The sequence below is a fragment of the Castor canadensis genome, chromosome 5, assembly GCF_047511655.1.
Source record: "Castor canadensis chromosome 5, mCasCan1.hap1v2, whole genome shotgun sequence".
NCBI classification, from domain to species: domain Eukaryota; kingdom Metazoa; phylum Chordata; class Mammalia; order Rodentia; family Castoridae; genus Castor; species Castor canadensis.
The window spans coordinates 147,464,589-147,479,091 of record NC_133390.1 but is presented as its reverse complement, the minus strand read 5'-3'; the positions used below and the strand labels follow the sequence as shown (position 1 = coordinate 147,479,091).

General features: G+C 37.5%; 1 protein-coding gene across 14 annotated transcripts in view; it reads left to right on the top strand.

Annotated features, from left to right (window-relative positions):
* Plcb4 (phospholipase C beta 4) overlaps positions 1 to 14,503 on the top strand; it is a 381,620-nt gene that overhangs the window by 359,368 nt on the left and 7,749 nt on the right. For all 14 annotated transcript variants that reach the window (XM_074074368.1, XM_074074360.1, XM_074074366.1 and 11 more), the window contains 4 exons: positions 4,008 to 4,123; positions 6,897 to 6,972; positions 8,422 to 8,597; positions 11,359 to 11,460. In XM_074074368.1, the coding sequence (XP_073930469.1) occupies positions 4,008 to 4,123; positions 6,897 to 6,972; positions 8,422 to 8,597; positions 11,359 to 11,460 (470 nt within the window). The remainder of the gene's footprint in view (positions 1 to 4,007; positions 4,124 to 6,896; positions 6,973 to 8,421; positions 8,598 to 11,358; positions 11,461 to 14,503) is intronic.

Sequence of the window (14,503 nt, the reverse complement as noted above, 5' to 3'; positions counted from 1 at the left end):
AGGTTATAAGCTAGTGAATTCTTGTTCTCTCCTCTCTTCTCCTCTCCTCTCCTCCCCTCCCCTCTCCTCTCCTCTCCTCTCCCCTCCCCTCCTCTCCCCCCTCCCCTCCCCTTCTCTGTCTCTCTCTCTCTCACTCACTCTCTCTCTCTCTCTCTCTCTCTCTCTCTCTCTCTTCTTTCAGGGGTGACCAGGGCTTCTCTTCACTGCAAAATAGCTTGTATCAAAAGCAAATAAGGCAGATGGAACCACATTCCCAATACTTCCCCCATCCTTTGCATTCACATTACTGAATAGGCAGGTGAATAAAGAGAAACTCCATCTTGTGTAATGCAGTACTTTAAAAAAACAAATGTTCTTACATGCCCAATGATTATTTTGTATGCCTCATTATAGTTGAATTCTCCAAAGGAAAATCATAAAATCTTATATAAATTTCCTGCTCTTTTAATATTTCTCTAATTCAGTCTCAAAACATGTAGAAAAAAAAAGAAGAAGAAAGCCCTTAAAACTGTATCTGTAGGCTAGATGTAGTCCTTAGGCCACCACTATATGCCATCAACATTAAATGAGTGAAATAAAATGCCTGAGTAACCTACTAAAATCTGGCATTCTATGAATCTACTAATGAGAAATTTGCTCTTTGCTATGCAAGCAATGTAACTGATAAAACCAAGACAGCTGCTAAACTCATCAGTTGTAATTCACGTTGAGACCTCAAGAGCAGATCTGTAAGACTGTTAGGGAGTTTACTGGGGAAAAGACATATAAGCCACCCATAGTCAGCCTATTGGGAATCTTCAAATTGCACATCAAGCAAACATTATTTACTCAGTTTTCAGTAAAACTTTGTGTGATAATTCATGCCCATAGTGACATTGGTCACAAGGATGAATTGCAGAAGTAGAAGCTGAGTATACTCTTAACTTGGATGATAAAATACACAAATTGTTCTAAAAGCTATATATTCTTTTCCCCCTTTTAAGTAGACTCATTTAATTTTAGTACTCAATCTGAATGAATGACAAATTCATATTTCTTTGATAGTGCCTCTTGATTTCATTAAGGTCCAAAATAATAAAATCAGCAATAGACTTTTTTAAGTTAAAATGGTACTAGCAGACATTCATTGGCTCCTTCATTTTACAGAGCAGGAATATGCAGCTTGACCAGAGTCAAATGACAATTAACAATTAAAATCCAGTTCCTTCCGTTCCTTTCTGAAAAGAGAAGTGGTATCTGAGAACCAGATTTCTCCACTCTTCAACAATCACTTCCTACCACACAAGGGTAGAATTTTGAGTACAGAGAGAAACACAAAGACAATTTTTTCAGACCAGCTTTCTTCTTACTTATATTAGCTATAATAATTTTAATTCAGAATGTTTCCAGTTTTCCAAAGTATTTATGCATGCATTAAGTAACTTTGCAACTCCTAAACAATCCATGAATTAGGCTGGGTGAAGGTGTCCGGCTCAGTTTTCCAATAAAGACATTAAGGCTGGATACACAAGGCGCTTAGTTAATGACCGGCTGAAGTGAGACCTGGTGAATCCTCTTACTACTTTCCAGTGCTAATTTTTATTTATGCCACAAACACTTGCATATTTCCTGAGCATCCACTTAGTACTGTAAACAAAGGCTTGCCCACCCTTTTGAAGCATTATTGAATAGGGTTAAATTCATCTTGAATGACTTTATGGTGCAAACAGCACTGGTCTTGCATGTAACTCAGTTAATAAGGTTCATCAGAATATTTTCTTAGGTTGGACATGGTGGTGCACACCTTTAATCTTGGAACTTGGGAGGCAGAGGCAAAAGGATCATGACTTCAAGGCCAGCATGGGTCGTATAGCAAAACCCTAGCTTAAAAAAAAAAAAAAAAATATTTTCTTAGGAAATCATTTGTGTTAATTTATTTTCAGTTTCACATCCTCTACTTCTCCTGGCTAGAATATTTAAAGATTTATTAAACAGTCTTCTCCACTCTCCTTTCAATGATATGTGCAAGAGGCATAGGAATGTGGCATCTTCAGTATGTTTGGAGTCTTGAAGAACACTCCTAACATTGGCCTACAGCAATTAATACATGTGCTGGTCAAGCATGATGATTTCCAATATCAGAAAGAAGAATACTAAAAGTATTTTATTAGGGCTCCCCTCCCAACTCAAGACAGTGCAAGAGTAGTTAAATATATTCAAGCATGCATTGATGTGTTGTTCTGTACTTGGAGGAGTAGATTAAGCTATAATGAAGGTTTTATGATTAATTAATTGTTCCTAAGTCATTCTGTATACCCTCATAGTACTGAGCAGTACAGATGGATTTGTTTGTCTCTACAAAGGGAATTTGAAGTATGATTTCCATTGGATTTCCTTTTAACCCTAACAGATCTTATGAAGGAAGTTTAATTACCCCAATCATAAAGGTGGGCACACTTATCCCAAAACTTGAGACTAAGAAACTTGTACCTTTAACTGAAACCTGTATCTTTGTAGAATCTCTGAAATGTGTTCAGAACACATTGGTATTATAGCTATTTTATGGGGTGTTTGAGGTACAAATTAGCATTCATTTTACACATAACTTCCTTACCCTAACTCACAGCAAGACTTCATGCCTTTTGTCCCCATTGTCAGTTCCTTTTCCTGAAACCCTCCCACCCAGCATCATCCTCCATTCCCTCTCACAGGGGTAAGAGTACATCATTGTGCTTCTGAAGAACTTTTGTATAAGGGAATTAGAGATCAAGTCCTGTGCTAATTCTTTAACAGAAATTGGAAATTAAGGCAATCTTATTCAAGTTGAAAATTCCTACCCTTTGTATTCCATGAAAACTTTTGAAAATATTTATGAATTAGGTTTGCTTAAAGTCAAGCCTACCTCAGAAAGAAAATTGTTTTTAAACTAAGTCACTCACTTTTTTTAATAAGCAAAAGGAAACATGACTGTGAGGATAGTTATATAATCTAAAACAATGTCTATCCATTCCAGGCATAAATACCATCCCATTCCTCTGAGTTTCTCAAGAGTGAGACTAGATTGTAATGTCAGGTTTCATTTAGAGATGGGTATTCCTGATTGTTCTGATTTCCTCTATATTTAGGAACCTGAGAAGCCAGAGAAATCTGATTTCGTGTAAGTCACTAGCTGAAATGAAGCTACATGCCTTTCCATTGTCTGAGAGAAAATAGTGTTTAGAAAGAAATATATTCAAAGTGCCGCAGTCTTGATTTAAGTGCAGCCGTTCAGAAAATAGCTAAAATACCTTTAAAACTGAAGGCCAGCATTGCTGAACATTCCTGGTATCCTCATGAATGCATCTACATAAGGAAGTCAGAGAAAATGTCTAGTGATACAGATTCAAGTTCAGCTGATGTCGGCAACTATAGTGGTAGTTCTCATTGTTTAATGATGTTATTCAAGGCATTACCAAATGTGCCAGTGTTAAGAAACCATGTCACATGACAGATATTTAGCATAAGAGAAGAAATAACTTAGGGGTTTGGGATCAGTATGTGGAAGGGGCAGTATACCAGGTATCTTGGACAGCAGGACAAAGATGAATGGTTGAGTGGTGGTGCACACCTATAATCCCAGTTACTCCAGAGGCTGAGTCAGGAGAATCGCTCCTAGCCCAGGAGTTTGAGGCTTGCCTGGGTAACATAGCAAAAAAAGTTAAAAATTAAAATTAAAATAAAACAAAGATGAATGAGTGAAAACTTTATGGAGATGTGTGAGTAGAAAAGACTGAGGTGAATGGCACTGCCACCTGTGGGCAGGGCCCCCTTTTGAGATTGGTATGTTCATTAGATGAGGCTGGGGACTCCATTGTGGATACCAATAAAGAATGTATTAGATGGGAGACTAAAAATCTGTATAGTTCTCAGACTGGATTACTCTTTGATTTTCCAAATGAAGATTATAGAAAATGATGCCAGCCCAGTAGTGTCAAGTTTCTCAGCCACACTAAAAGTCCAACAAGTAACTACAAATTCTTCTCATTCAGGAGCACAGCACCATGCAGAAGTTACATTGCACGCAAGTTGACAAGATTGTAGCACAGTATGACAAAGAGAAGTCGACTCATGAGAAAATCCTAGAGAAAGCAATGAAGAAGAAGGGGTAATAAACATTGTTTACTTCCTTTTGAAGGTTTTCCCGTTTTTATATTTCAGCTTTTCCCACAATGTTATTGTCAGTTTAGATCAAGGAAGAACTTAGTGTTAACTCATTAAATATTACTCCTGGAAAATAAAGAGTTGTTTAATTTAAACACTTTAGCTTCACAACAGGGCACAGTGTCAGTCCACTTGGCTAGGTTTGGGGAAGGATCTCAACAGAAATCTTGAATCCTATTAACTCATTGTAATGAGTTATAATATGAAAAAGAAGTCTCAGCCCCGAAAAAAAACTTTTCTTCTATGAGAATTGGTTGTAACATTTTATTGTATAAATAATTTTAAATTTACAGGAAAGTTACAAAAATGCAGTTGTTCCCCATTATCTGTAGTTTCCCTTCCTACCATTTCAGCTACCCACAGTCAACCGCAATCCAAAAAAATTAAATGGAAAACTCTAGAAATAAACAATTTATAAATTTTGAAGAACTTTAGTTATAATATATTTTATAATTGTTCTTTTTTATTATTGTTGCTAATAACTTAACTGTGTCTAATTTATAAATTAAACGTTATCATAGGTATGTGTGTATAGGAAAAAAAACATAGTATAGTTTGGTACTACCTGTGGTTTCAGGTATCCATTAGGGGTCTTAGAACATTTTCCCTGTGTATAAGGAGAGATAACTATAGTACTGAGTTCCCAATATGCCCCTTAACTCAACTTCCATAAATGTTAGTATCTCACATAACCAGGAAACTGGCATTGGCACAATGTCATTCATTAAATTGCAGTGCCTTTTCAAATTCCACCAGCTTTTCCACTAATGCCCCTTTTCTGTTCTGTTCTGGGATCCATGTGGAATGTACATTGCATGTACTTTGTTCTCAGTCTCAGCCTATTGCAGATTCTCAGTCTCTCCTCAGCTTTTCACTTTGGAAGAGTGAAAAGTGATCTTTTTACTTTGGAAGAGCACTGCTCAGTTATTTTGTAGAATGCTTCTCTTTTTGGCTTTGATATTTTCTCATGATTAGAGAGTTTATGCATCTTTGACAAGCACGCCACAGAAACAATGCTGCTTTCTACTCAGTACACGATCTAGAGGGGCATGCACAGTTGATAAATTTCATCCATGAAGATGTTGATCTGGATTACCTGATTAACATGGTACCTGACAGATGTCTGCACTACAATGTTAACTGTTTTCCCCTTTATAATAAAGTACATATCTTGGGGGAAAAAGAGACTGCATATACTCAGTTGCTAAAATATCTGTGAAGGGAGAAACAATTTCTAAAGTGGGATCCATTTCTAGAACAAATACAAATGATCTTTGATTGAAGATGGTTCGAATTACAATTTTCCAGCTTTATGATGGTGCAAAAGCAATATTCACTTAGTAGAAATTGCACTTTGAATTTGAATTTGGTAGATTGTTTTTCTGGACTGCCAATAAGTGGTATGATATTTTTATGCCCTGAGTAGTGTCTCCCAGCCAGTCATTCAATATGTAGAATATCTGCAGTGTTGATAAGCCAGGACGTTTGATATGTTAGATGGATTGAATGTATTTTTGCCTTAACAGTATTTTCAACATGTGATGTGTTTATCAGATGTGACTCCATCATAAGTCAACAAGGACTTGTAAAAGCTTTTCTTACTCTTTCTACTCAGTGAAGGGAATGATTGAAGTGGAAAAAGGGAACTTTCTTCAAGTACTCTGCAATGCAACTTTTACCTAATGACATGATAACTATGTCTTTCATGTGTTTTCTACTCAATAGCTTTAAGATGAAGAAGAGAAGGTAAACGCGAGGAAAAGAAATGACATGCTAGAGTAGAGAAGATTCAAAATTACAGAAAGTATTTTACACAGCCAGAAAATAAATAATAAGGCATTGTATATGAGGAACAAAAACACAGTTTTTTTTTAATATAATGGGAATCCTTAGCTTATGCCAACAGATAAGACTTGAAAAAATCTGTTACTGCATTTGCTGTGAAAGATTTTGTCTACAATTAAGCCAGGGAAATGTTTCAGCACTGCCAAGTTCACTGAATAACAGATGAGAAAAGAAACATTCTTAGAGCCAGCCATTGAGGAGTAATACTTCTGAGAGAATGCTCAGTTACTATTACAATGAAGCTTTCTGACTTGGCTATAATAAACCAGAGTATACATGCTGAAGAGAACAGCTCAGGACCTGTCCTTGTTTCAACAACGATATGGAAAGGAAAACATAATCACTGGGATAAGCAGTAACGGCTGCTGGGCCATTGCCTAGCATATATTTCCTATTCACAATACAATAAGAAACAAAGATTACCCTGTGATGCCAAGAAATGCTATTTGCTCTCACTGGCATGTTTAAGAGATAAAAATCTGGCTTCACAACCAAAATGGAAGAATTAGAAATTCACTTGAAAGCTAAGGACCTATTTTCCAGTTTTCATCCCAAATGATATTTTGTTGAATAAATGAAAAATAGATTGAAGAAGAACAGGAACCAAAATGGAAACTGACAATAGGCCCTTAACAATGAAATAATTGCTAGGTCTGAAGTTTCTTTGTATAGTAGTTGAATTGAGCAATCATGATATAGAAAATTTTTGTAAGGTATAAACCTATTACTAGAAAAATTGATGCTGTCCAATGAACCAGGGCATCCCATATTTGATGAATATATTGTTTTCATCAGAAAGTCTCGTCATAGACTCCCAAGGGAATTGGAAGATATCTAATTTCTAGCATGCGTTTGCAATTTTCCATTTTCAGGGGAAGTAATTGTCTCGAAATGAAAAAAGAAACAGAAATCAAAATTCAGACACTAACATCAGATCACAAATCTAAGGTAAGAGAAATTCCCATTTTTACAGAAATGACTTGCAAAAGATACTTTGTAGTTGTTTTTAGAAGGGCTACCTGGTATCCATCTGGTACCAATCAGGAACAACAGTAGCCTGGGGCTGGTGTGAGAAGAAGAGATCCAAGATTCACGTGTGCTCCCCATTTATTGCCTTGGATTAGAGACACTGTATACAGCATCTGCTTTGTTTGGTCTGTGGGAAATATGCTAACAATAAATATGTTGTCTGACTCTGAAGAATCATGTGATGCATGAAGTGACACAGACTAGGAGAAAGTACAGTACAAAATACAGAATATAGAATATACTTTCCTATAGAATTAACAATAAATACATGACAAAAAACACCCAATTGGGGGTTGTACACATTTGGAGGCCTAAATTCTAAGACTTGTAGAACACAGTTCTTCCAGAAATAATAAATTTATAAGAAAAAATTTCTTGACCAAAACTACAGATGGTTTGGCTCCGTCATTCACAGTGTCTCTGCTGCATGCATGGACAAGCCATGCTTTTGTCTCCGACTTTCTCACTATGTATTGAGTATGGTGTGAACTGAAGGAGACAATAAACCATGTATCTTTGAAAACTGTTCCCCCCTCTTTAATTTGCATACTTGAGAACTAATTCTTTGTGCAATTTTCCATGAGTTTTAGATCCCATGCTTAAATAGAAAAGTAGAAACCTTGGCAATGATATCAGTTTGCTTTTGATGCATAATAAGCTTCCAAAATATAGCACCTTAAAACAACTACCACTTATTTGCACTAGTGGTTTGGGCTATATTCTTCTGGGTGGTTCTTCTAATTTTGCTCAGCTCACTTATGTCTAAGTGAGCTGGTGATGGCTGCCCTCATTTATCTATCTGATGGCTGGCTGGCTATTGGTTGTCTTTTCCTACATGACCTCTTGGCCTCCAGCAGGCTAGTGCTGGCTCAGTCACAGGGTACCAAGCACTTTCCAGGCCTCTGCTTGCATCACGTTTATATTGTCTCATTTACTAAAGGGAGTCAGAAGGTCATCCAGATTTAAGGAGTTGGAGAAACAGACTCTAGCTGTTCATAGTGGAGCTGCAGAACCACATTGTAAAAGTTGTGGATACCAGGTGGGGAGGACTTCCTGCCCCTGTCTTTACCTGACAAACTAGTAGGAATTTAATTCAAGGCATAGAAAAACCAGAGTATACGAAAATTAGTAAGCAGTGAAGAAGCAGTTCACCATTAAATACTAAGAGCTAAAGTGATGGACTTGTTTTTTAATAAGCAATGACTTCCTAATTCCCAGTGATTAACACATACTGGTTTTTGTTGGTGTCTACTGATTCCCCAAGTAAATTGGTGGGAGGGATCTGAAGTGCAAGGATAATATTCTGCTTCCAGTTTACACCTCACTGGTGAAGCTGCCAGATGACATCATCCCATTTTCCCCAAACAGGTCAAAGAGATCGTGGCACAGCACACAAAGGAGTGGTCAGAAATGATCAACACCCACAGTGCTGAGGAGCAAGAAATCCGGGACCTGCACCTTAACCAGCAGTGTGAGCTACTGAGAAAGCTGCTGATCAGTGCTCACGAGCAGCAAACCCAGCAGCTGAAACTGTCCCATGACAGGTAGGAGGGTCTGCCATCCCCTGCATGAAGTCCTGTCTTTTTTAAAAGGTTGGTGTGTGTGTGTCTGTGTGTGTGTGTGTGAGCACATGTGTCCAAGGTGATAAGTGAAATCACCTTGACATAATATTGACAGCATTTATGTATATCATGTCATACTGTCAATGTGAGGAGCAAGACAAGAAATGGCTGCTGCCACAGAGGGCTCCAAGTGTTGACAAGATACCAGTGTAGCTCCCAGAGTAATTCTGATCACCCAGTGGCCCACTATGGAGAGAGCCTCCCTTCCCTTTACATTAGTTATTCAGACTTCTTTTTTTATATAAATTTTTGTTAGGATATATTCATTATGGAAGGTGGGTTCATAGTGACACTTCCAATCAGACTTATATTGTACATTAGTTACATTGCCCCCATTGTCTCTCCCCCTGGGTCCCCTCTCTGCCCCACTTAAAGCAATTGTAAGAGGTTTCTTAGTTCTATTTCATATAGGTATATGCAGTTCATCAACCATATACCATCACCTTAATTTCCTTCCTTCACCCACTCCCCTCCTACTAGTACCCCCCTCACACATACACACTGTACCTATTTCTGTGAATTTTAGGAACAAAAGAAACATCAGTTTAGTTTGCCTCTTCCTGCTTTCTCAAAGTGAATGTTGCATTTGAAATGCTGCAGGGTAAGAGCTAGACTTTTTCCCCGGGCAGAAGAGTGTTTACATCAATATCGTTTTTTCATCATAGGTTGGTTGCAGCTTTCTTGCTTCCCACTTAATGCCTACCATCTGCCACAGTTTGGATCCACTGATATGCAATAGAACAGAGAACACAGCATTATACAAATAAATCTAACCAAAAAAATAAATAAATAAACCTTTTTAAAATGCCAACTGCATAAATTGTCTGGATGCATGCCCAAATTCACAGCTTTACTTTGGAATGCTAGAGAAAATATTTTTCCCATAGTTTCCAGTTCTCCTTTGAGGCAACTGAATGAGGTGTATCATGCTACATTTCCTGTAGGGTAAATGTCATATACCCCATACAGCTGCAAGCATTCTCTCTAGTTGGATAGGATTAAAAGTTGTCTTTTCTTTTTTGGCTTAGAAATGTTCTCAATTCAATATATGAAAATAGCCTGTTCATCATTCTGCCCTTGACCTTTGCTACAAGGTCAGGCTTTAGATGTCTGTTCTTATTCAGATACACTTCACAGCATAAGGTACTTCCTAATCATCATTGCTGTAGTCTAGTGAAGAATTTAAAAGTCCCAAACAGTAGGAATTATCTGAAAGAAAGAAACTAATCCTTGCATCACTTAAGAAGTGACTAGGTACTAACCTACCTTAAAAAATAAATCCATGGCAGGAGCATCCTCAAAAGCAACAGCGGCATTGAAGTTTTCCTCAAGTACCTGGTGGTGGTGTTTCATTTTCGCCATCACAGCTGTTGTTCTTGGTTAAACATTTTTGCTTTCTTAGCACTTGTCAACAGCATTTGGTCATAAATAGTTTACCAGCAAAGTGTGGAAAAATTTGAGAGTGACTTCCTTGGTTAGGTCCAGATTTTCTAGTGTATTTCTGTTGCTCTAAGGTAGCTGACTAAATGACTCTCCATTTCAGCATTGTCCACCCCCTCGCCTTTTTGGGGGGAAGTACTATGATTTTGAACTCAGAGCTTCATGCTTGCTAGGCAGGCTCCAGCCCTTTTGTGCTTTAGTTATTTTCCAGATGGTGTCTACTGTTTTTGCCTGCGACCAATCTCAAACAGTGATCCTGTGCTTCCAAGTAGCTGGGATTACAGGTGTGAGCCATCATGCCAAGCTTGTACGTTGAGATAAGATCTTGCTAAATTTTTACCCAGGCTGATCTCAAATCTCCATCCTCCTGATATTTGTCTCCCATGTAGGAAGGATCTCAGGTGTGAGCCACCATACCTTACTCTTGTGCATCCCTTTTGATGCAGAATGAAGCACTATATTTAGGTAATCCAACTCTTTGGCTGCTCCATCCAGGCAGGCTTTAAGGAGATCTCCAGTGGTTCCAGAAAAAGTTCTCTGGACTCATATTTATCTTGTGTTCTAAATTATATGCATTTATAGTACACAAAATAATGTAAAGATAAGAATACTTGTCAGGCATATATGCATGCACTCGTATGGTGATTAGTCTTCTACAAACATACTTTTTTGCTATTTCATGTGTTTACTTGAAGCTATTTAGTTCCTTTTGTTACCATATATGGCTTGCAATAGGAAGGTCACATGTGAGACTAGAACATCATCTTTCTCTCTCTTTCACCCAATTTGGTCTCAATAATGTGGAGGCAGAGCTCAGAATCATTATTTTTGATGAAGTCTCTTCTTCCCAGGTCACCACTGCCACTTGACCACGAGGTGGCTCCCTGCCCTGCCGGGATCCATGTCCACAGGAGTTGGTGCTTTATCCCTCTTTTTTCCAAAATACATACAAAATAATTAGAGCTTGATTTTTTTTTAAGTGAACCTAGTCCCATAGTTGTACACAGAATTTGTATTTTTGTTTATTGTTATATTCTAAAACTATGGTTAAACATACACAATTTAAAAGGTACCGTTATAGCCATTTTTAAGTATGGCATTCAGTGCATTCATACTGTCATATCCTCATCTCCACCATCCATTTCCAGAACTTTTTCATCTTCCCCAAGTGAAACACTGTACCCATTAAACACTAACTCTCCATTTTCTCCCTCCCCATTTGTTGTTTGTTTTTCATTCATAGGGAAAGCAAAGAAATGAGAGCCCACCAGGCTAAGATTTCTATGGAAAATAGCAAAGCCATCAGCCAAGATAAATCTATCAAGAATAAAGCAGAACGGGAAAGGTAAGTCTGCAGATGCTCACTGCAATTATGTCATTGACTTGGAGACAGAGTCTCAGCAACATTTATGTTTGTAGACACACATACTCACACCTGAGATATGAAACACTTGTGGGTTATAACTAAGAATCCTGCTATAGAAATGCTATGGTGATTTATTATTACTGCTATAGAATAGTAGTCTTCAAAGTTTTCTGATTGTTTACTACCACCAGTAAAATAAATTTACGTTCCATAATATGTGTGCCCATTTACAAACAAAAATATGTAAAACATGACCCCATGATCAATACACTTCCACAGCATCCTACCTGTACTCCACAGGGTCACACTGTAAGTATCTCACCTGCTCAGGTGTAATCACATTCTGGATGGGCAGTGCTGAATGGCAAGAGGGCTGTCCTCTTCCCTTGATTTGCCTTGAGTTTTCCTTGATTCCAGGGATCATCTTTAAAGTTCCCACACAGTTTATCTGATTTGTTCTTATGTTATGTGAATCTTTCGGAGAGACCAAGATAGGAATCCAATTGTGAGTGACTTACTAAGAAAGGGATTTTTGGTGAAGGGGAGTAGGAGAGGCAGAATGGAGCCAGAGCAGGGCCTGAATAAGGGTTATCAGTAGTCATGGCATCCATGAGAGGGAATAAACAGCACTTGACTGCCAGTGATCACAGGTAACACCTCCACATCTGTACTCATCATCTAACTCTGAGGCTCAAAAGGCCAAGAGCTTGGGTTGGTAAAGAGTTGCCAGGGACCATGGGGTTCCTTCTCCTGAAGGAATAACACCTGGCTAAAGGTGGGCTACTGCTGGAGGCTATGTCCAACTGAAAGGCTGTATTTTGTGCCCCATAAGATACTGAGCACAGTGAAGATTAGCTATTGGGGATTAAATCGGTTGCAAATCATTCCTTGCTGTATGAACCACAAGCTAAGCTGATAGAGAACTTTGCAGTCACAATGTTCAGCCTCCATGTTTCAGCTCCTGGCATTTTGTGTATGCTTACTGAATACCTGGTGATTGCTCTTTGTTTCAAACAAGGAGGACTACTATCTAACTGCCTCAACATTGTTGATTTTAAAACACATTTCAGTTATTGAACAGTGCTAAGTATGTTAAAATCAATATATGATGAAGTATAAAGCATCATATTCTCCAATACATCTATTGTGCTGAAAATTTTTTTTAGAATAAATGCCATTCAGAAATAATATGTCCCCAATGGGAAATGGAATTCCAGAGTAATTTTGGCCAGGACATGAAATGCCTTTTCAACACTTTAACCAAGACATTTCTCAATCAACATGGAGTTATATTTGTGTCTCACGATAAGAAGGCCCTAGGGAGATTGTTAACCATTTGTATCAATGCTTATTTGTAACATGATATTACAGTATCTCTATGATTCTTACTTATTTTTAAGTTACTTGATTAGCAAGGTTTTCTAAAATGTGTTTTCCTTACTTTGACTTATATTTATTTATTATAACTTTGTATCTCATGAAAGGTTGTTCTAAACCATTAACAAATGGCTATTTTAAGTACACACACACATACACACACACAGGAGGTAGAAATTGGTAGTATTGTGGTTCAAAGCAAATTCATTGAAAAAGTTAGTGAGACCCCCCCCCCAGCTCAACCAACAATTCAGGTGGGGTGGTATATACCTGTAATTCCAACCACTGAGAGGCACAGGTAGGAGGATTACAGACCAGAGGCAAAATGGACAAAAATGCAAGACCATATCCAAAAAATAACCAGAGCAAAAAAAGACTTTGGGCATGGTTCAAGTTGTAGAGCGCCTGCTAGCAAGTGCAAGGCCCAGTTCCAGTACTGTCAAAATTAGTGAATAAGTAAAAATTTAAAGTAATATTAGTAATCACATTTTGTGTATAAACATACACAAAAATTGTGTGTTTTTCCTTTTTATCATACTGCTAAGAAATAAAATGAAAATAACATTAAGAAAAACCTGTAGAAACTTAAAAAGTTCTATTCTTGGGTAAAAGTAGAGATTCCAATAGAAATGACACAAACACCATTTATCAACATATAGAAGGTAGCTAAAGTTACATTTAGATAAAAAGTATTGTAGAGTTTTTTTAATTTGTGAAAATTAATGATATAAGCATGCAAATAAAGAAAGCATAAAGGTAGAAAACAAAGTAGACCCTAATATCTCGGATGGAAATAAATATAGAAAATATTGAAATAGAACAAAAACACTAGAGAACATCCACAAAAACAAGTGCTTCCTATCTGAAAAAGGTGATGAACTCAGTAAAATTTCAGCAAGACTGATCAAGAAGTAAAAGAGAGAGAAAGCACAAAATAGTAACAATAGGAATAACACCCAAACATAGGTATGTGGAAGTACAAATTAGAACATCTGCTTTGGGGTAAAGATAGGGTCGTCCATATTCTACAAACTGGCAGGTTTATATTTAGAGAGAGATTTTGCCCACATTCTCAAGAATGTGTGCCTTAACTTCATTTATTTATTCAACAGACACTTAATGTGTCAATTATTGCAGGACCTTATGCACCAGATCATTGTGGCACTGTTTGAAAATAACCTACTTTTCATAAATGGCAAAATGGAAATAGTCTACACAAATGGGAAGGCCTATACATCATATCAAATCACAAAAGAGTTTGAAACAGACATGTCTCTAGACTCTTAGTCTCATTACAAAATGATAATTATAGAAAGAAACACAGAATATATTACTCTTCAGGTAAATTGTGAAATCACACAAAGAAATAGCAGCAGCAGCAGCATTCCCTAGAATCTTACTAAAAATGCAGACCCTTGGGCCTACCTTGGATCCACTGAGTTGGACTCTCTGGTGGGTGGGCCCAGCAATCTCTGTTTTATAGTACCTCCAGGTGATTTGTTTGAACAGGAAAGTGTAAGAAGCACTCAAATATTAAACATGGACGCATCCATTTGTAGTTAAAGGTGTTAAAATGTGGATGAGAAGGTCCACACCAAATTCGGAAGAATGATTACCTCCTAGGAGAGAAGAAGGAGAAAAATAC